The 22,598-nt window shown below is 46.0% G+C and overlaps 1 protein-coding gene across 3 annotated transcripts in view; it reads right to left on the reverse strand.

Annotated features, from left to right (window-relative positions):
* GTF3C3 (general transcription factor IIIC subunit 3) overlaps positions 1 to 22,598 on the reverse strand; it is a 598,047-nt gene that overhangs the window by 140,796 nt on the left and 434,653 nt on the right. For all 3 annotated transcript variants that reach the window (XM_069615720.1, XM_069615721.1, XM_069615722.1), the window contains exon 11: positions 19,276 to 19,478. In XM_069615720.1, coding sequence (XP_069471821.1) covers positions 19,276 to 19,478 — 203 coding nt within the window. The remainder of the gene's footprint in view (positions 1 to 19,275; positions 19,479 to 22,598) is intronic.

Consider the following 22,598-nt stretch of genomic DNA (forward strand, 5'->3'; position numbering starts at 1 on the left):
CTTTCCCTCTAACTGAATGCCCACATTTCAGCATACTTATAATATCCATCAAACAACTGTCGAATACAATGTATTTGCTCTCTTTCATTAGGCTGTCATCCTGCGTCAACGCTGTTTCGGGCTGTGACGTTGCGGAGATTTCAACACATTGGAAAGTAATATCGCTGCTATCAAGTTCTGATGCGTCTATGGATGCTGCGGCTGGTTCATTTTCTGTCATTTCGACATCTGCTACTTCAACATTGATGGGAGAACACAACAATGTCGACATGTTTTTGGGTGGCAATTTTTTGGCGGGTGTAGATTGTGTGAATTGATCTGCAACTACTTCAGAGCTATCTTCAATACATTCAATATCATCTTCTTGTGGTGGTGCGGTCGCACTGTAGCAATGGTCCAATGCAACTTTGCTGTATTCTCCAAACACAGTTAATTCATGTTCTGGACATTGGACATGAGCATCTCGAGCCTGAACACGCCTCGCCTCAATTAATTGTTCCTCCATAGAATACATGGTCTGGCAAGCAACATCTCTCATTCGCTTCACTGTCTGTGTATGTATAGTTCTGACACCCACGGATAACTAGAAGAGAGATTGGAAAAGGGATGTTCAGTTTAAAACACAAGACAAAGTGTAGTCCAATTGACTGGAAAAAAACATGAAATGGTCCCCAGCACAAACATTTTTTTAAAGTTATGAACTGTTTGTAACTAACCTTTTTTGTTTTTTTTTCTTTGCAACTTTTTTGACTCGACCTTCAACATCTGCACGCTGTAGCTCCGATTCGTTTCCGCATGTCCTCCCTTCCTCTTGCGCTGCAACGACTATATTTTCTGTATCCGCATAGACAGCACGGAATTAGGCTCCACCGTCTCCCTGAAACATAGTACTTTCATTACTATGTATCAAAATATTGTTAGCATAAAACACACGTGAGGACGAACACACAGGTACATCTCAATAGCCAAATACGATTTAAACATTGTGTGCAACAATCAAACGACAAGTATTAGACCTGTGATGATCTATTTCGATGGAGCTGTCAGTATCCATACCTCTGGCTCTGCATGGACTGCCGTGAATGGTGGTATTGGAGAGGAGGCATCAGCATCTCCCTGAAACACAGTACTTGCATTAGTATGGTTTTCAATATTGGAAACATAACACACACTTGGGGTCGAACGCACAGGTACATATAAAGAGATAACCACAAATGATGCATTGTCTAAAAGAATCAAGGAAAATCTAAATATGATCACATTTCATCGAGTTATTTCTCCGATTTATTCACATCTGCATCATCTAAAGGGGATGTTGTGATTGTAGTGGAAGCTCCGTCGTCTCCCTGAAACACAGCACTTGCGTTAATAGGGAAGAAAGTATAGCAAATGGAATCACGTTATATGATCACGCATGATGGAGCCGTCAGTATCCATACCTCGTGCTGCTGAAGAATATCTATGGATGTTGCAAATGTAGTGCGCACTTCCGAAAGCTGTTGCGCTGATTTATATACGCATGGTCCCGCTTCCACTTCCCCTGGAATTACTTGAATGTCAGGCTCCGCATCAAGTGCAGGGGTTGACGCTCCATCAACTGCCTGAAACATAGTACTTGCATTAGTGAGGATTACAATAGTGAAAACATAACACACACCTGGGGTCGACAGCACAGGTACATATCAACGGCTAACCACGAATGAAACATTGTGTAGAACAATCAAACGACAAGAATTCCAGCTCTGATGATGACGCTCGATGGAGCTGTCAGTATCCATACCTCCTGCTGGTGAAGAACATCTAGAAATGTTGTAGATGTGGCGGACGCTTCAGCATCTCCCTGAAAGACAGTACTTGCATTAGTATGGATAACACTAATTATAACTGAAAACAAACACCAGTGGACGATAACTAAGGTGTATATCAATTGGAAAGCACTAACCAAACATTCGGTAAAATAATTACACGATAGAATAAAACTATTACTTGACATGCATAAAACAAGTCTGTAGCGGATTAGCCTAGTAAGATTACCTGATACGCGCTAGAAGTGGTTGATAACTGCGACCACGTCAAGGATGTAGAATGTTCTTGCTTCAGATTCAAGGGATAGTCAAGAAGTTGTAAAGGTAAATTAATGATTGATAATGAAACGACAATATTAAAAATAGCCATGTAAGGCGACAGAATACTTGAAAAATGCTCAATACAGCACAGTTCCCTGTTCCCATATATATACACACATTTCATTTGTGGGTTATGAAATCGAAAAAGAATATATTGATAAATGTCATTATTCAAAAAGCTATACACTCATATCAATATCGAAATTATTACAAGGGATAGAACACCTACAATATCAATTAATCCATTCGGCTACCTACACACTACCGCAAGGCCTAAAGCTAAATCCGGACACTTGACTCACCGGTGGCGGAATGTGGACGAATAGAGTGGGAATAGCGTTTGAGCAATTTCCGTGTTGTTCGCCGTTTATTCTTCTTTGTTACCCAAGATGTTGTGTACATGTCCAAGGAAAAGTGCCGGCTGCAGATGCGGTATCGATCACCCCTCTTGTCCTCTAAGACTTGTTGGACTCTACTTTCCAGCTCATCCAGTGGATATCCGCAATGTCTGACCCATTCTCTTATTCGATCAACAGTTTTCGGGAATACATGCATTGTAGTGCCTTCAGATTTCGCATGGGTCTTCGAAGGGCAACCGCTAATCGAACAGACAGGCATTGTTGATAAATCTGAAAAGTAAATATCAACATTATTATACAATCTTCATGAATAAAGATTTGATACAAAAGTAAATGAATCATACAATGATCAATGCAAGGTTTGTTTTGGTCGCAGCAACTATACCAGTTAATTATGTGCGGCTTAGTATTTGCATAAATTGCAGAAATGTATAAATGATGTGACTAAAATCTGAACATGTGACTCGTCCCTTGGATGTTCTGTCTTGCACGAGAAGGAAACATGCTTACATTATAGACTGGACCCCCGAAAGATGCAATTCGATGACAATAGACAAAGATGAAAATAAATAGATCTATTGATAGCATAGCAATGGAAACTCCTAGCAATGAGACCAATGAACATAGCACTATTGTGTACTCTACTCGCAAATAGATAGAAATTTAAAAATCTGCGAAATATGACTAGGATACATGGCCTTACCTTGACCAACAAACAGTTGGATTCAGCAAGCAGAGCAGTATGTTGCAGGAGAATAGGTGGGTGGCCACAGGTAGCACACTGATGGGTTTGCTCTAAGCGGTCACAGAAGTTCACGGATAGCACGACGATGAGCAGATTAGCGTAGATCTCAGTGGTTGCCAGGTAGCACGTTCAGGAGTTGACTTGCAAAGCACAAAGATGTTCTCATGAGACCTATCAAGTGGTTTATAAAGTATTAGAAACAGGGGTGTGTTTGTGAATGAATGACGTATGTATGTCGTGGTATTAGGGGGTGGCCTGCTTCAAGGGGAGGCCTGGCTGGAGACACGGGGTCTGAGGAGGCCATGTGAGCGATGGCCCCTGGGCGTGGGATACCTTTTGAAGTGTACATGTAGTTTGGCACCTTGGCCTTTCGCGCCCCAGACAGCCCCCCATGCCAGCGCTCATCCCCGGGTGCGAACCGCCTTTGATAGAGGGGGTGGGATGGATGGGCCTGGGACTGCAGATAAGGCACAGGAAGACTGCTGAATGGAGACACACTTATGTGGATTGCAGGGGGGGCGGCCTGCTTCTAGGGGAGGCCTGGCTGGAGACACAGGGTCTGAGGAGGCCATGTGACCGATGGCCCCTTGGTGTGGGATACCTTTTGAAGTGTACATGTAGTTTGGCACCTTGGCCTTTCGCGCCCCAGACAGCCCCCCATGCCAGCGCTCATCCCCGGGTGCGAACCGCCTTTGATAGAGGGGGTGGGATGGATGGGCCTGGGGCGTGCAGATAAGGCACAGGAAGACTGCTGAATGGAGACACACTTATGTGGATTGCAGGGGGGCGGCCTGCTTCAAGGGGAGGCCTGGCTGGAGACACGGGGTCTGAGGAGGCCCTGTGACCGATGGCCCCTTGGCGTGGGATACCTTTTGAAGTGTACATGTAGTTTGGCACCTTGGCCTTTCGCGCCCCAGACAGCCCCCCATGCCAGCGCTCATCCCCGGGTGCGAACCGCCTTTGATAGAGGGGGAGGGATTAGTGGGCCTGGGGCGTGCAGATAAGGAAGACTGCTGAATGGAGACACACTTATGTGGATTGCAGGGGGGCGGCCTGCTTCAAGGGGAGGCCTGGCTGGAGACACAGGGTCTGAGGAGGCCATGTGACCGATGGCCCCTTGGTGTGGGATACCTTTTGAAGTGTACATGTAGTTTGGCACCTTGGCCTTTCGCGCCCCAGACAGCCCCCCATGCCAGCGCTCATCCCCGGGTGCGAACCGCCTTTGATAGAGGGGGTGGGATGGATGGGCCTGGGGCGTGCAGATAAGGCACAGGAAGACTGCTGAATGGAGACACACTTATGTGGATTGCAGGGGGGCGGCCTGCTTCAAGGGGAGGCCTGGCTGGAGACACGGGGTCTGAGGAGGCCCTGTGACCGATGGCCCCTTGGCGTGGGATACCTTTTGAAGTGTACATGTAGTTTGGCACCTTGGCCTTTCGCGCCCCAGACAGCCCCCCATGCCAGCGCTCATCCCCGGGTGCGAACCGCCTTTGATAGAGGGGGAGGGATTAGTGGGCCTGGGGCGTGCAGATAAGGAAGACTGCTGAATGGAGACACACTTATGTGGATTGCAGGGGGGCGGCCTGCTTCAAGGGGAGGCCTGGCTGGAGACACGGGGTCTGAGGAGGCCATGTGACCGATGGCCCCTTGGCATGGGATACCTTTTGAAGTGTACATGTTGTTTGGCACCTTGGCCGTTCGCGCCCCAGACAGCCCCACATGCCAGCGCTCATCCACAGGTGCGAACCGCCTTTGATAGTATATCGTTGCTTATCAATAACAAATGCCACATACCGGAGATTCTTGTGAGCACAGACCCACACTTCAGCCAGTGTATTATAGTGGTCAAGACCCTTAACCTAAGGCCTGTATAATCCAATGGTAATTGCTAGTATAGGTATATGTGTGACTTTTATAGAGACATAACCTACTGAAAGACTTTGAACAAGTGTTATTTAGTGCATGCATTATCGAGAATATGTTATGTTAGCTTAGATAGATAGTGACCACCCTGCTTCACAGCGACCAGACCTTCACCCATTCGGAGCACAGATGTCTGACGTCCATCCTTGAATGGAGACACACTTGATTCATTTAAAAAATCGAACAACCGTTAAAATATATGTGGTGTTTTATTTTGTATCTTATTTTCATGACACAAAAGTACAAGACTTTAAAGATTATACAGGTCAGGTTGCAGCACAGCGAGAGAAAATCCCCTGTACTGACCGCTGTCACTCGGGAACGTTTCTCTTATGGCACGAACGGCACAGGCGGGTATCACTCTTCGAACGCGGTGTCCAAGCCTCCCGTGGAGCCACCATGTAAAGGAACGATAGGCCACCAGCCTGTACCACCTGTGAAAAGGAATGAAACAAACTGTTTTTAAATGACCAAGATAAGTTTAATAAACTTTTGTTGTCAATGACAATTCTTGTAACTAATGGCATTCTGCACGGACAAATACTTTCTAGACAATGCACACTATTAAACGACTTTCATGCGTTACTATGATATGAATATATAATTTTGGATATAGTAGAAGAACATGAAATAGGAGTGGCATGACAAGCAGAGTATACTTACTCGTTACTCGGATTACGAGGACGAACAGTTCCGCGAAGTTCGTGCATAAGCACCATCATTATTCTCAACACGGCCCGTGTGAGGCAGGCTGCCCTGAAGTCTGGCAGCTCGGTGATGCATTGTGGTCGTGGCTCGCCTTCCGAAATATAGGCCAGACATCCTGAGTTTTCTCGGCAGCAGCAGTTCTCGTCCTCGGTTGGCATTAGCTCGCACCGATTACATGTGCACCAGGTGGGGACGCCGTCCATGCGACTAGGCCCAGGCTCTTCATCTGTTGAATCGCCCTCCCAACTGCCGTCCGAATCCCCATCGTTTTCGCGTGCTTCCCTTTCCAGTAGTTCCTCCTCAGTACACTCGGGCTCGTACATGTAGGGCATTATTGTAGCCATTGTGTGGTAAACAAAGTAAAATAATTTACAGAGATGGTACAGGTGTTCACACGGGCTACAAGCGGCGAAGGTAGCTGACCAGAGCACAGAAACGAGTCACAGAATACTCAAAGTAACACAGAGAAAGGAATGGAATCGAAAATCTGCTGCTGTGTGTTGGGAAACGGTCTGTTTATACTTATTGAGGCAAGAGGCATCCTGCCATTTCCATGGCGACACGTCATTAGCTGAGGCGCAGCGATTGTTGACACGAGACGTGCTTTGGCGTTGGGAAATGGGCGGTACGAGTCTGCTGACAGGCTCAGGGGCGGGGGATTTGATTTAGTGCCGCAGAAGCAGGTCAGCCAGGGCGATGCGGCAAGTGATAGGATTATCACAAAATGGCGGCTCCCTGGTGCCTGTTTTCGCGTGCGTTTAATGGACGAAAACTCGGGTAAGGTCCATAGGAACGTTTTCTAAAATCGAGCCACTTAGGCTTAAAAAAACATGGCCGACCAGTAGAGACAATAAAAAAATTTTACTAGACCATGCCTTTAAGTAACCTTTGGGAGTAAGTAAATAGTTGCCATTTTGGGATATGGGACCCACTAAGATGTGTTATCTTCAATTTTCAACATCCCTATGCCTGATCATTCGTCTTTTTTGATTTCAGTATATTCTGAAGTATTACTAGATCCAACACATGTGTTTTCCTATACCGCCCATGGGTACTAAAATGTTCTGTTGCCCATCAATATAATCCTCTGTTTAGTATCATAGCATTTCCACCTTTGTCTGTCTTTATTTGCAATTCTGCTGCCTGCACATAACTATTTCAAGGCGAATGTCTGTTGTATTGTTAGATTGTCTATAAAAGATTTGTTGTCATTATTGCAAGCTCTATGTATGTAGATCTTATCAGTTCCCAGGTAAAAAAGTAATCGACAACCTTATCACTTGATAGTGCTGGTATACAAGGAGATTTGTTTTTCCGTTGTGTGATTGGACTCATTCCTTGTTCTGTAACCGCCTCATCTACTGTCGAAGCACCAGGTTTTGCATTTTTTGTTTCCTTTACCTCTTCTTGCTATTCTTTATTGTTATTTATTTTTTGCATTTGTAGAGTGCATTTTAGCCCAAAGGCATTGAGGCGCTGTTACTTTAAATTGTACGTAAACACGATTCATGGTTACATTGGTGGCGGCAACACGTGGGGTTTCTTGGTTACAGATACAGTTGGTAGCACAGATCTAGTTACAAAAGTGGCGAAAACAGTGAAAGCTTACTTCATTTGCAAATAATACATTTTAGGAGGGTTTCATGTCAAAGGTGCTGAACATCCGGCCACAATACGGCGAGATGTGGGAACTGGGAGAAGGTGCAGAATTATACACGTCACACAAATAGCCTTGTTTTAATAGCTTTGCGGAAGGCTATGTGGGAGTCAATCATCATAAGGTGCGTAGGTAGAGCATTCCAGTGTGGTGCAGCCATAGCTGGGAAGCTGGTGCCGCCTGCACGCACTCTCCGGGTCTTTCTTGTATATGTTTGTGTCTATCTGAAAATTATAATTTTTGCCTGAGATTGCACTCGGTTTCCTTTTCTGTACTTCTTTATTTCTCTTAGTGCAGTAAAACTGCACTCAATAAGGAAACTAGGGGCAAGAATAGGGGTAAAACGCCATCAATTTTGAGTGCAGTTTCATTGGGGCTTTCCATCTCCTCTACACCCTCTCGATCTGAACTCACTGGCAAGTTAATTGGTAGCTCTAGAGTTGGTCTGACATGTGGCAAGATCACATTTTCACTATTAAGTATGCATGCAATCATCTTGATAGTCTCATTATTCTCAAAATAATGGTTTTAGTTGTATTTCCTCCTTAAATTCCTTTTAAATCCTGTCTGATGTTTCATAGTTCTTTTCAAAAGATGCCAGCGAGTGAATCACACTGATATCTTCTGCTGTGTTCGCAATAGTGTCTTCTATTTTGTAATCTACTTTTTCAGCATGTAAAATCAACAAATGGATCATGTTGACGGATGCCTTAGTTCACGTAATTCGCCTACCTCGCCCCCATAAAAATTGGGAAAGTCAAAATTCTTAAACCTCCTGGGTCCGTATGTTCCAAATATTGTTTACGTTGATACCTTTCAGAATTTAGAAATCTCTTTTCTTGCCAGTTTTTCAAGTCTAAAAAAATGTTCATGGACCTGAGCTCTTCCTTTGGGAGGCATTGACACGGATACCCTTTGGTGCAAATGGAGCTTTAATGCCATCCTCTCTATTATCTCGATATATTGTCATTTTATTGATGGTGTGTGTAGCAGCCAGGTTATCAGGATGAGTGAAAAAGAAACAAGTAGGTTTCAGTTATATCCGTGGCCCTGCGACTAGACTACTCTGCATACGGTGGTGGTTTACATTGTGAGTCACTCACGCACATGGAAAATAATGTGTGCACAAAACAAACTATTTCCAAAGGTTCCGAAAATTAATTCTGGGTGACATTGTTGGGAACAGGAAGAGAACACCGGCAGGCTTTTGGCAAACAGTCTTAAAAGGGTGGAGGAGTCAGGGCAGGTCCTCTGTGTTCGGTCTGCTGCAGGTGAACCTTTTGTGTGGACGTGTGACACTCTACAAAGCCTTTAAAACTTTCTTGCAAAAAGATGCACATTTGCAAACCCTGCATATCTGCATTCTTTTATTTCTTAGTGGAACCTGCCATGTCTTTGTAATAGTGATAGAGACGGATTGGATGGGAATTGAGAGCCAAGAAGCTTTTCCCAATCAATGGCAAGTATGAATTGTATTAAGACCCTGGGATCGGATGGACTCCAGCTGGAATTTTATAGAACCTTTTATGTTGTGCTGTTCCCTGCTCGGTTTTCTCTGCTTAATGGAATTGCAGCTACGCCACATTATCTATGGATCTAGCATTAATAACTTTAAATCCAACGCCAGGTAAAAAAAACTCAGCGAGTCGGTGATATATCAGCTAATCCCCTAGCTCAATGCCAATATGAAAAGCCTCACACGTGTGTGAACTGCCTGAAAAGTGTTACGCCTTGCTAATTCATAACAACAGAACCTGATTCATCACGGGTATGTGGTAGGTCAGAATCAGGGCACAGTTAAGGAGGCCTCTTGTCTGAACACTTCTGTATTCTTTCTTTAATGAAAACAAGGCCCAACCTGTCCCCTAAGCCTAAGATTCTAAGCTCTATTCTGCAAATAAATAATTAGAAGGGTGATTGTCAAGAGCTAGTTCTACTTATGGAGTTTGTGCCCCCTACATTGAATGGCTCAGCCCTCGCTTCATGCACAGGCTCCCAATTCTTTTAAACATATATGTATGCTTGCTGAAGAGGCACTAGGGCCTTCATGCTGCTATCATTTTGTTTTTAAAACGTATTTTATTGGGGTGTTAAACACACATCAATACAAACATTGTCCATGCCTTATAAAACCCCACAAATAGTCCAATGCAACCGACCGACAAACAAAACTTTTGTGCACCTTTGTACTGGGAAAATTGAGGTGGATTATTTATTTATTTTTTCATTTTTAAAGCGTTCACACAGCCCACGGGCATCGAGGCGCTGTTACAGGAATTGTTTGATTTTTAGTTGCGTAATTGTTTTTTTTTGTCTTAGTTGCATATTTATAACGTGCTTAAATACCCAGAGGTTTCTAAGCGTGGACCCGGGGATCGAACCTGTGTTGCTTCGTGTCGTCTTGCTTCCAAGGCGAGCACGTTGCCTACTGAGCTATCCTCCCGGGCCAAATTGACCCATGATATAGACTGAGGAGCCTTCAGCTAAGGCCAATGGTTTATTGACCCTTTGACGCAATTTAGCATTAAGGTAGCTAAGACATTTAAAAGACGGATCATAGTTGGTAAAATGGTAGAAATGTTGCCCAGTACGGAAGACAAAAAAAAAACCTATTCAGTTAAACTTATTATAGCTATAGGGCTAGGTTCAACCTGAAATATCAAAAAGAAATGTTATAATTTACTGTGACAAAGTACCATTATAAAAACCCTCTTTTGAGCTTGGAGGGGCTCTGGGGACCAGGGACATCTGCCTAACATTCCATGTGGTGACTCCTGGTGGAGTCCCCTCTTAGTTTGTAGCAAACAGTGGGGGGATCGCCAATAGGGGGAGCATGGACGGCGATCCTCCTCCCCTTAATTTGCATTTGCATTATGGAATATCTGATTTTTACCTGCTCCATAGTCATGCAAATGTAGTATTTGCATTTTGCAGTATTTGCATTTTCAAAAAATCTAAAAGCATTTGAATTCTTTGCAAATGCAAAGGCTAGTGGTGTCCCTTGTGCCCTACACAGCACTTTACATGGGTGAATGCCAGTGAATAAAACGCCCATGTCTTCACTTATGTAAAGCTTTGTGAAAGGCATTAGGGAGACAATGGGTGATGTCATGTCATTAAAGACGCCCTGCAGCCATCCTGAATGGCTCTTCATCCCTCCCTCTGCCTGTCTGTCTCAGGCCGGGCGGGGTCAGAATGCAGAAGAGGAGACGGTGAACCAGAGCGTGGTTGCTCGGACAGATCCGATCAGACCCTTAAGACTCATTAGCAAGTTTTTGCAAGAAGCATTGAGTAGGCCCTTGAAACATGGAAGGAAGAAACTATTTCGGGCACGGGAGGGAAACCCATGGCTGAATGGGGACGAAAACATCTAAGCAAGTGGTAAGAAATACTTGCTGGTAGGAGGCTGTTGAGCGATATTGTTGGCTCATGTGAGGGGGTGGGCGACTGTAGCTGGAGACTGAGTATATCTAAACCAACAAATATCCTAATGGGGGAAGAAGAATTTGCTAGTATTGCTAGTAGTAGATCAGCAGGAAGTGAGCTGGGGGCATTGTATCCCAGAGACCGAGTTTCAAGCAAGAAGAGTGCTGAGTGATATATCCCTGTAACTGTATCTAGATTAGGGAACCCTGGGGGAGTCATATCCCCTTAGGTAGGGCCTCGAACCACCTTGAGTTGTCCCATCCTGACATCTTTAGCATTGTGACCCTCTAGGCCTTGTAGGCGTTATTTCCACCCCTCCTTACAAAGTTAATGAAGGTTGCTTGAACATGTGTCTTGGGCGTGTCCTGTTGATCTGCATCAAATTACAATAAGTGGATCATATATCCATGATGTCTAGTGGCTTCATATGCAATTTGGATATTACCCTGTTCTTAACATCATGCATAACAGCAAGGTGGGCATTTATTATGAATAAACTCTGTACCCAGGTGACCTTAAAACACAATTTCTGCTAGTGTCTGCTAAACGTATAGAAGTGTAAAATAGAACATGTTTCGACTTGCATTATTTAGCATTCTTGGACCTGAAGTTTTCTATTCAGAATGTACAAATAAAACCACAGTTCTATTATTTTGGCATTACATGTTTCTATGCAGATGTATATATTGTCGGGTTGCTTTACTGTGTGATGTGTTTGCAAGTAATCAACATACGACAGTATTACTGTAATACTTGAAAGACAAAACTTAAATGTGTTTTGCTAAGTAAAACTTGAAAAGTATGCATGTTATGGTGATATGATTAGTCATTTATAACGCGCCTGTACAAAAATGTTTCTAGGCGTAACAAGACAAGGCAGGGAAGACAGAGGGAGGACAAGAAAAACTATCTTATATGCCTTATGTCATTCAGATCGTGCAAGTGCGAGAATGAGAAGTGCAAGCGGAAAGGGAGGAGGGAAGTGGAAGGGAGAGGGGAGGCGAAAACAGGGCAGCAATGCTCTGAGTAAGTTCAGCCAGGGCAGCGTGGCTCTGGGTAGTGCAAGGAGAACACAGGACTGTAGGGTTACAGTTACAGCCGCTAAGTGCGTGGTATGCCTGGAGGCAGTGCAAGGGTGGCTTATCAAGAAAGAGCCTGGTACCCAGTGAGACTCTGAGGGTAGCAAAGCAACCATTTGGTACAGCAGACAGGTAGGTCAGGTAGGTCAGCAGGGGAGGAGAGAGAGAAAGCAGACGAGAAGAGGGAAGTTTTCAACTGCTTCCGGAACTTCAGGTGGTCCAGCTCAAGTTTGGGAGGGGCAGGGAGGCCATTCCAGAGGGAGGCACCTGCAGAGGAGAGAGTTCTACCTCCACTGTCCACCTGGAGAAGTGTCTAACCCTTAGAGAGTTGGAGGTAGCTGAGCGAAAGGCTCGAGAAGGAAGGTATTTTGGAAGAGAGAGTTGGGTCTAGTGAAGGCCCCGACCACAGAAAGCCTTGTGGACAATGCAAAGGGTCTTGAACTTGATCCTGGCAGCCACTGGCAGCCAGTGGGGAGATTTCAGGGCTGGAGAGATATGGTCGCTGGGCTTGAGGCCAAGGTTAAGTCTTGCAGTCCTGTTCTGGATTAGTTGCAAAGGGCAGAGAGTAGCGGAAGGCAGATTGAGAAAGAGGCTGTTGCAGTAGTCCAGCCTAGAGAGTACCAGTGCTCTAAAACAGTGAGCTTCTAGGGGAAAGTGAGGAGGTGCAGCTGGTAGTGGGACTTCTTGGCGACGTCCGAGATGTGAGGTGAGAAAGAGAGAGTGGAATCGAAGATGAAACCAAGATTTTTTGCCTCACAGGAAGGCGAAGGAAGGGCCCAAGGCGGGTGGCCAGAGTGAGCGAGGGAAAGCAGGGGCAAGGGACCCAATGAGAAGGATCTCCGTTTTATTGGCATTAAGGCAGAGATCGTTGAATGCAAACCAATCCTGAATCGCGTACAGACAGTCGGGAATGAGTGAGAAAGGAGAGGAGGCTGAGGGGAGCCTGAAGGAAAGCTGAGTGTCACCCGCATAACACTGAAAGTTAGAAGAGAAGGTGGAGATCAGGTGGGCCAAAGGGACCAAGTAGAGGTTGAAAAACCAGGGTGAGAGGATAGAGCCCTGGGAGCGTCACAGTTAGAGAAAGAGGTGACTGAGAGAAAGGGACCAAGATGGACCTGGGAAGGGCAGTTCAAGAGGAAGGAGGTCAGCCACTCCAGGGCCTGATCCGTGAGGTCCAGGTTCTCAGAGTCGACTGATCAGGATGGCTTGGTTGACCGTGTCGAAAGCAGAGGAAAGATCAAGGAGGACGAGGACAGAAGGAATGCTGGAATCAAGGTTAGCGAGAAGATCTTCACGGGTGTTTAGGAGAGCAGTTTCCGTGCCTATGGCAGCTCTGAAGCCAGACTGGTCATAGAGATAACCAACAGAATCAGTGTGGAGAGTACGCTGGGAGATGGCCAGCTTTTCCAAGAGTTTGCCCAGGAAAGGGGTGGAGATTGGGCGATAGTTTGCCGGACAGGTAGGATCAGGGGTGCACAAGGCAGTGCTTAAGGGGAGAGGGGAAAGTTCCAGTGGCGGAAGAGTGATTACAGAAATTGGCCAAGGGTGCCAATATGGTCTCTGATGGTTCTGGAGAAGCAGGGGAGCACCTGTTTGGACAACACTTTTTATAGATCGGGCTTATCTAGAAACCTTGTCAGGTGTAGTCAGAGAGAGAGGGGAGAAAGAAGGAGGAGAGGGAGAGATGGCCAAAGGAGGGCCGAGAGAGGAAGAGGGAGAGGAAGAGGAGAAGGAGGTCAGGATGTCCTGAGTTTTAGCGGGGACGTGAGAGGCCAGAGCAGCACAGAGGGCCTGGAAGGGAGCAGGAGAGGTAGAGACTGCAACAGGATTGGCTAGTTCTTTACAGATTTTAAAGAGTTTGGCCGTGTTGAAAGAGGCCTCAGAGACGCAGGCTTGAATGTGTGCTCTCTTCTTGGACAGGACAGAGTCTGTATTGCCTTTGAAGCAGGCGCAGGCCAGTTTGTCAGAGGATGCGCCCGAAGCCCTCCACTTCTTCTCAGCCACCCTGCATTTGCATTTCAGAACGGCGAGGTCGGAATCATACCAAGAGTTTCACTCGAAGGTAGGCTTCAGCCGGATTCTCATGACATGGGCAAGGATGTGCAGGGTGTTGGAAATAGAAAGATGCAGATTAGAAAGGGCTGTATCAGGGTGTGAGTCAGCCGCAGGAGTAGGAGGAGCAGAGGAAGTAGAGGCAAAGGCATCCACTTCATGGGCCGAATTAACGAGAAGGTAGGTGGCAGTTGCCTGAGGGATAGAGAGTTTCAGATGAGGAGTTTAGAAAGTGGTCAGTACAAGAGAGAGGAGTGGTGAGAGGGTTAGAGAGGGGGATGTCTGAGGTGATTAGAATATCCAAAGTATGTCCGGCAGAGTCTGTCGGCCAGAGGGGAGAATGGAAAGAGTGTTGCAGAGGTTGCGGAAAAGCGCAGAGGAGGGATTAGAAGCATCCAGGTGGATGTTGAGATCTCTGAGGAGAAGCTGAGAAGTAGAGGCAAGGAGAGAAGAGGAAAGGGCAGCCCATTCAGAGAGGAAGAGGGCGATGTGGCCAGGTGGCATGTAGATGGTGGCCACAGTTAGAGAGAGGCTAGAAGAAAGAGAGAGCCTTCAGACCAGGCATTCAAAGGAGGAGTAGGCCTGCGTTGGGATAACAGAGGCCAGACCCACTCTGGAAAGATCAGGGCTACTCCACCTCCAGGATGGTTGGTTCTGGGTTAGGAGAGGATTGTGTAGCCCACAGGGAGGAGAGTGTCAAAACTCATGACAGAACTGTCCGTTAATCATGTTTCAGTGAGAGCAAGGACATCTTGGATGAGTTTGAGGAGGTACCAGATGTCAGAGGAGTGTTTGACAGCAGAACCAGAGTTGAGAGTAGCAACGTTGTTACTAAGTCGCGCTATTCCTGTAACCAGCGCTATCTCTGTAACCAGCGCCACGATGCCTCAGGGCTGTTCCTGTGCGCTTAACAAATATGAATAAATAAATAAATAAATAAATAAATAAATAAATACCATGGAGTAGGTTGCCACATTTGAAAGACTTCTGTGGAGGGGTACAGGATTGAGGTACACCCTGTGGAGGTGGCAGAGGGGCCCGAGAGTGGGCAGAAAAGGAAGATGAGGGTGCCAGAGTGGTGGTGGAAGGAATAGCAGGAGAAGGGAGGAAGTTGATAAGACGTGGGAAACGCCTATCAAAAAGGAGAAGATTGGGTTGAGGGCCCTGAACCAAGACAATGTAGTCAAGTGCCCAAATTGTAGTGTTTTAAAATCCTTGCTTCACTGCTTAACCAAAGTGTCTGGTCCATGGCACATAATGTTTTATCAATGTAAGTGAACTAAAAACAATGGAGCCCTTAGAAGTGATTCTGTTCACACTACTTTGAAAAAACTCCATTACAGTGGGGCAGATTTAATGGCTTTATAGACCAAATGCTCTTGCTCCTCTGCTAGTTGCCTCTGAGACCATCACCCAGAAATGCATTATTGTTTACGGCTCTTTGTCCGTCCGATAACACTTGATTTGACAGCAGATACATAGGCCCTCATTATGAGGTTGCCGGTGGGCCGCCGGTGCTACCGGAGTCCTACTGGCAAACTCATCTTACTATTTCCGGCGCCCGATGTCCCAGTAATACTGGGATATTACGGGCAGCGGAGGAACGGTAAGTTCCCATTCCCGTGGAATACTGGAGAACTTCACAGGAATGGGAACACTGAAGCACTGGCACCGTTACTAACCGTGCCGGTGGTTCTGTGATTTTTCTGCCGGTAGTTCACTGCCCCTACCGGCAGATTCAGAGTATGCCGGTCGGAAAAAGTTGCCGGTAACCGTTGTTACTGTCACCTTATTTCCAGACCGGCATGCTCGTAATGAGGGCCATAGTCTCATCAAGCAGTCAGTACACAAGAGATTATAGTATAGCAGGCTGTCTGTGTCAGAACCAACATTAAGTCCCTCCTCTGTTGCTGCCAATATCACCAAACTTGCTTGCCGCGTCCAGAATACTGCCCCAAAGGCGAAAAAGAAAAACTCTTTGATATACCCTGTTATGTTATTTAGTCTTGCATCACACACCTTTCGCTGTTTTCACAGGTCCATGGAGCTTCATGATCTACATTAGCTTGGGTAGGGGACTGACATAGAAGCTGGGGGAGAAGGCAAGGTTGATTTGTTCCAATGTTGATATATGCTGATCTGAAAAGATAGGGCTTTCTGTGGTGTGTAAGTTCTATTATATTTTGTGAGTTCTCTGTAGCAATGGTTAATGCACGTTCCAGGTTTCTAATGTAAACTGTTGTTTGCGGTCTGTGGGGCCTGTCAGAGGGTTTACTGTAATTTTAATGAATGAAAAAATAGAGAATTAAATTTTAACATTTTAACAAAACAAACTAATTATAATACAACGATTTTTTGGGGGGCTCCTCTCTGAAACCCGTTTCCCCAAGTTTAACGCCCAAGTCCAACTCCCCCCACCAGATTTAACCCCTTAGCCCACCCACACATATATATATATATATATATCTTTTTTAAATTCAGTATTTTTTCATTGTTTTTTATTCGTTAAAATTTCATTTTCTATTTTGTATTCGGTATAATCACTGGATACCCTGTCAGAGTGGAGTTTAAGGAGTGTGGAGAGTTGTGTTGGTGTATATGTGGCGAGTTAGTGTGCTCTATAGGGAAGTTTAATGTTTATAAGAGTCTTCAGGTGGTGAACATTTAATTGTGTAACCTGTGCGGTTTCAGTGCTGAAGTTATGTGACGAAGTGTGTTGCCCGTTAGGGTGGGAGGTAGAATGATTTTGGAGGTGGTTATTGTTACCATGTCTTGCCCAACAAACCACCCAATAACTGGGGACAACCTTTTCCACTTTGGAAACATCACAGTTGTTCATATTTATTGGTTTATATCCATGCAAACAATTCTTTCTCCAGCTGTTTTGCATTACTATGCCATATTAGAGGATGTTAAGCTAAATGATGCTACGCCAGGTGACACTAAACCATGGCACAAATTCAGGGTCCACAGATACATGCTGTTGCCAGGGGAGCTATAGCGACTGACAAAGCCACCATTGAAGTGATAAGTCTTCTTCCTACCCCTATGTTTCGGTGTAGTAGGGTCCCTGGCAGAAATCATGGCAATGTTAGCTCTCGTTAAGTGTAACAGCTCATTGTTTAATGTGCAAATGTTGTGCTCATGATGCATATCTTTATTAAACTATAAGTATTAACAGATGGGTTTATCACAAAGGTTCTTATGGGGGTGTCAAATTCTTGAACTTAAGATGAAGTGAACAGTTTAAAGGAGATCTCAAGTTTTCCAATGTCAGCTGTTAATTAAATTAACCATTCCTGGCTCATAACAAAGAAAAAAGTATGTTTAACAAATGGTTGCTTTCATGCGCGACTGTGTTTATTTGTGTACATGGCATGCAGTGCAGTGTGTGCGCGCCTGGGGCAAAGGCCCAGTTTGTGAGAAATGTGAGTGACATGATGCAAAACTGGGGTCAGCGTGGGCACATACTGAGACAGAATGCAGGATCGGATTTAGGCAGGAGCAGCGTGAAGAATGGGCAGCACACATACATTAAGACATGCCTTTTTTAGGGCACCAGCAGCATGAAAATGTGTTTTACGGGGACGATTGCTGCCATTTAATTTTGAAACCAGCATCATTACTTTCTTTGCACACAAAAAGGATTAAAGGAGGACAGACCCGATTATCTGGTTTGGGCAGAGCCTGCTTGAAAATGGGGCAATGCTGGCATACATTTTTGAGAGAGGGTCCTGTTTTTTTGGGTGGGGGAGGGGCAGCCAGCATCAACACCTGCTGCAGAATGTTGCTGTGTGCTGTTGGTGACCTGGCTCCTGAAAAGTGTGCTGTCAAATGCAAGATTTCAACCCATTCTTTAGGCAATATGCCCCGAGATAGCGGGACATTACTGCATAAGGTAATGCCCCTGGGGACCATAGTTGCCTTAACAATGGACCTGGGAGCATTACCATATGCAGTAATGGCCGCAGTCGAGGGGTATATTGCCATTAGTACCCCTTGCCTGTTCGACCGGGGTACTCATATTTTTTCTTTTCCCGGCTGCTAGACGGGTTGTGTTTTGCAGCTGAAAAAAAAGTTTAAAAAGTTACAAAAATAGTCGCCGCGGACAGAACACTTAGCCCGTTTTCTCTTTCCATGGTGGCCATAGTAAACAAACAAAATGGCCACCATGGAAGGGGCGAAGGGACTACGCATAGTCCCCACTCCCTTTCCATGACGGTCATTGAAGTAAATTGGGAAAAAAGTAAACAAAAAAAATGGTTGGCATGGAAGAGAGAAGGGACTACTCTCCCTTTCCATGGCGGCCATTCCGGAATGAAAATGCTGTTGGGACCGGAGCGAGCTGCACGCCGTTGCGTGCTCGTGATTACCATGCAGTAAGGGTCGGAATGCAGCCAATCAGAGGGAAGTCTTTTTTTTTTCACGCTGGGTACTAATTAAGAATAAATCTGAGGGGATGCAGCAGCCAACACCTTACTTAATTATTTCAGGTGCGTTTGCTGGGTTAATTTCAGGGAAAACATTGACACCCCACTCCCCAGTGTACAAATGTACCGACTGTAGTGGTGTTGTCGGGGTGGGGCATGGAAGTCCATGAAGATGGCTAGTTAGGTCTTGCTACTTTCTTTGAGCACACATTGGGAAATCCAGATTTCCCTCATCATAAAGCAGCCCTTTTTTCGATAGTTTGCACCCCACTCTTGCCATGGTGGATACTCCCCTGATGAGCTCCTCAAGCGCCATCATCCGCTGACAACAGCAGGCCCCCTCGGTGTCTGCTTACATGGAAAGCAAAAAGGGACTCACTTCCGAACGCCAGTCTCGAATTCCCCCTGCAGCCATTTTCATGTGGGCCTCTAATGAGAGCGCACATGACCATGCACGCGCTCTTTCATCACAACCATTTAAAATAAAAACACTGCCAGCACTGCGTGTATGATGCCAGGGTGCTCATAGCATTTATAGGCAATAGGTGGGTTTGGTAATGCTACCTGGCCTGTAATGGCGGTAGGCCCAGGCACACACCTCGGGCTATCCTAACAGGCCATTAAAGCTATAGACATGACTTATCTTAACGAGTGATATTTTCTGCAAAGGGAAAATATAAATGCAATACACATATGCTGCATAGCAAAGAAGTAAGCAGAACACTGAAGACGCTAAGCAGCACGATTTGCACGGGCTCCGTGGAACTCACCTGCTGGGCAGCGTTGGCATCTTGCGCCAGCGTGTCGGGGTCATACATTGGCTCGAGGGCCTCCAAAGCTCTCTCGGGCTGGTCCAGTTGCTGCTGCAAGGTGGACAGGGAAATCCTGGCATCCAAATGCAAGGGGGCCATTTCCACCACTTTGCCGTAGCTCTCCGCAGAGAGCTCCATGTGTCCCAAGGCTTTCAGGCATTCTAGAAACAGAAACACGAAGATCTGTGTAAAGCGCTACAAACTGCGCCAAGCTTCCCCGAATCCTGTCACAAGGGCGTGCTGGACTAGCTCCGGCTCAAAGAAAGCAACGGCACACAATACACGCCACCAGATGCAAAGCAGGCCGTTTTAATAATCAAAAACCCACCACCAGCAGGATTTCACTACACGTTGGTCCTATTAAAAGAGGGCGATTGCAAAAGACTTCATGAAAGCAGCACTTTGATAAATCACTTTATTTGAATAGAACCCACGCGCTTTTAACAGTCCTCATCAGCTCCAATAAGTCACATCACTCAGCTTTTAAACTCTCAGAAACTATAACTGATACACATGTGCACTTAGAGTGAAGATTCATTGGTGACCAGTAGGTGGCAGGATAGTACCGCACATGGACCTCCGCTCGCTGGCTCGGTGAAGTAGACACACAGTCACACAACCGGAAATGAATCGCGTGGAGATGAAGAGCATTACTTCTCTTCGGGAAAGTGGAGGCTGCAATACAAAAACTAAGCTTGCATTTTATTTGTATTCGAGTGGACGAGCAAGGGACATCTTAAGAATGATTTGTATTGGGCGAGTGGCCCTGGTATGAGGACGGCGGAGGATTCGTTAAGGGGTAGGTAGGTCGTGCTGCTTGGTTATTTATTCCTGGCTTTGGCGGCCCGACACAATGGGGCCCGCTGCTGCATTACTTATCTGGGGCTTTGGTGAGGTCCCGGGGGCTCTGGGCTGCTTTTTTGGTACGGTTGGATGAGGGCAATGCAGAGTCATTTGGGCTTCATGGGCGGACCAGGGGGTTTTGGGGGAGCGAGGGGCGCCATAGTTAGTCGCTTTGTTAGGCCAGTAGCCACCAATACTACAGAATGTCATGTCTCATTGGGTGATAGTGTGGTGGGCGGGGGGGGGCTTAAATGTATTACTTTGGGAGAGAAGAGTGGCTTCGCTGGCGGTATTTTGGACCATGTAAACGGGTTGGTGGCTACTGAAGGAGGCACTAGACTAGACCAAGGTCACTTAACATTTTACCAGTGTGTGAGAATAGGAAAAAGGCTCAGGTGGGGGGCGATTCAAGCAGTTTTTCTAGGTCACATTTGAAGGGTTCTTATGGATCCAGCAGGGCGGCATAGAACATGGCGGGTAGAGGTACAGGAGTGCATGTATGCAAAGAGGGACACTAGTACATGCGTCTTTCGCCAGATATTGTGGCGGGAGCTCTACTGGCAGGGCTCGCAATTTGGTTTGCAGGATTTGGAGATCGGGGTGCCTGGTAAAAGTTGGCGGCGCATGGTGCAGCTCAGCCAACTATCAACGGATGGCTTCAGTTTCTTTGTAATCAGGGGGTGCCCGTGAGAACATTCTATGTTCTTTAGCTCGACAAGGCTGATGGGTAACCGTAGAGGGTCCTCTCTGTTTCCTCAAAGGGGTGAAATGGGCAGCAACTACTCAAGATAACGCCACCTTTGAATATGTTCTTTCTACCCGTGTGCGGTGGCATGGCGGTAGGAAGAAGTCAATGGGTAGAGAAAACTGTTCTGCAGGCACACTGAAGGAAGGCCACTGGAGCAGGTCCCATTCTACGGGTGAGCGGAGTCAGGCGGGGTGTACGGGGGATCCACTGAAGCATTTTATCTGTGTCAGGCAGCAATCGAGGTATGTGGGGAGGGAGGGGCACTGACCATTCCCACCCACTATCAGCCTTTGCCCGTCCAAAACACCCCATCACCCAGATCTCTTTGAGCTAGCTTTGTCAATCAACAACATCAAATTTTGACCTGCCAGTGGTATTTATAAGCAGTCTGCTGAGAATGGCTTAACTGCAGCTGTAAATGAGCTCTGGGGTATAGTTAAACGTCTTACGTGTGCCTTCAGTCACTTGATTTACAACTGTCCTTGGCACTGAAGTTGTGTTAAAACAAGTATTGGCAAAGCAAACGTTTTGGATTGTGTGTATATGTATTAGATACCCAGTTGCCAAGTACTGCTATCATATGCTCATGGAATCAAACAATTTACCTACTGTTGCCATCTTTCTGCCATGTAGTATCAACACTGAAGGGCCTGACAAATGCCTATCCCGTGCGTACCCAAACGTCACAACTGTTGGCTTTGTCAATGCTTGTTATTGTTCTATGGAAGAAGCATCTCGTCATGAGGAAACAGCGTGGCCACTCTCTCGAGCGGATGACCTAGACATCTCTGGTGTCTTAGGAAGGCCTGACTGCTTGACAGACAAAAAAGAAATTAAAAGACTGACTCCAGCCACATGAGGGGTTGGCAACTTGCTCCTCTTCAAGGGTTTTGGACTAGGATTCCCATTATCCCTCACCATTGACTATGCAGGCTAGACGTGATGGGCGATGTAGTTGACAACATCGGGAGAGCAAAGGGTTGCAGAGTCCTGATTTAGACATACTATGCATGCATCTTCTGGCCACATTGTATTTCAAAACCCGAAGAATCAGATTTGCATTCTGGAAAACAAAACAGTCAATTACATTTCACAATCGACTGAGCAACATCTGTCAGGTGAGGCTAGCACTTACCACTAGCAACAGAAGATCCCTCCGTGACATTGTTATGGAAGCGCCCAAGCTTTAACATTTTTGGAACGCTATTAGTATTCTTTGAAGGGTACTGAAGTCTGAGGATATTAGCCTGAATTGCCCAGGAAAATAACAGGATTTTTATGATGAGTCCTTGAATAGTCGTGAACTCACGAATAGGCTCACGACGTGGACAGTAGAAGTAAGAGAATCTTTAGCGATTTCTAAACTTCACGATTCTGGCTAGTGATCGCATAAAAGACTACCTGGCCATGACCCACAACAAACAACCAAGGGCACCGTTAACAAGAGCCGCTTCCAATGCCTTCTGTTGGGTGAGACCCTGCACAAAAGATCAGGTAGGGACATTGAAGCGGGCTGCCAGGTAAATCCTGAAGACCTGGCACACTTCCTGCTCTTTTGCCCTGGATACTCCATATTGAGGGAGAGATTGTTGGTCCCCCTTTTAAAATGGGGTAGCTTGGTGCAGTACCGCCCGGCCATATATTTTTTATTAAAAGCATATTCGCCCCTTATAGCCCGGGCAGTTACAAC

The sequence above is a fragment of the Ambystoma mexicanum genome, chromosome 9, assembly GCF_040938575.1.
Source record: "Ambystoma mexicanum isolate Mex_15411 chromosome 9, UKY_AmexF1_1, whole genome shotgun sequence".
NCBI classification, from domain to species: Eukaryota; Metazoa; Chordata; class Amphibia; order Caudata; family Ambystomatidae; genus Ambystoma; species Ambystoma mexicanum.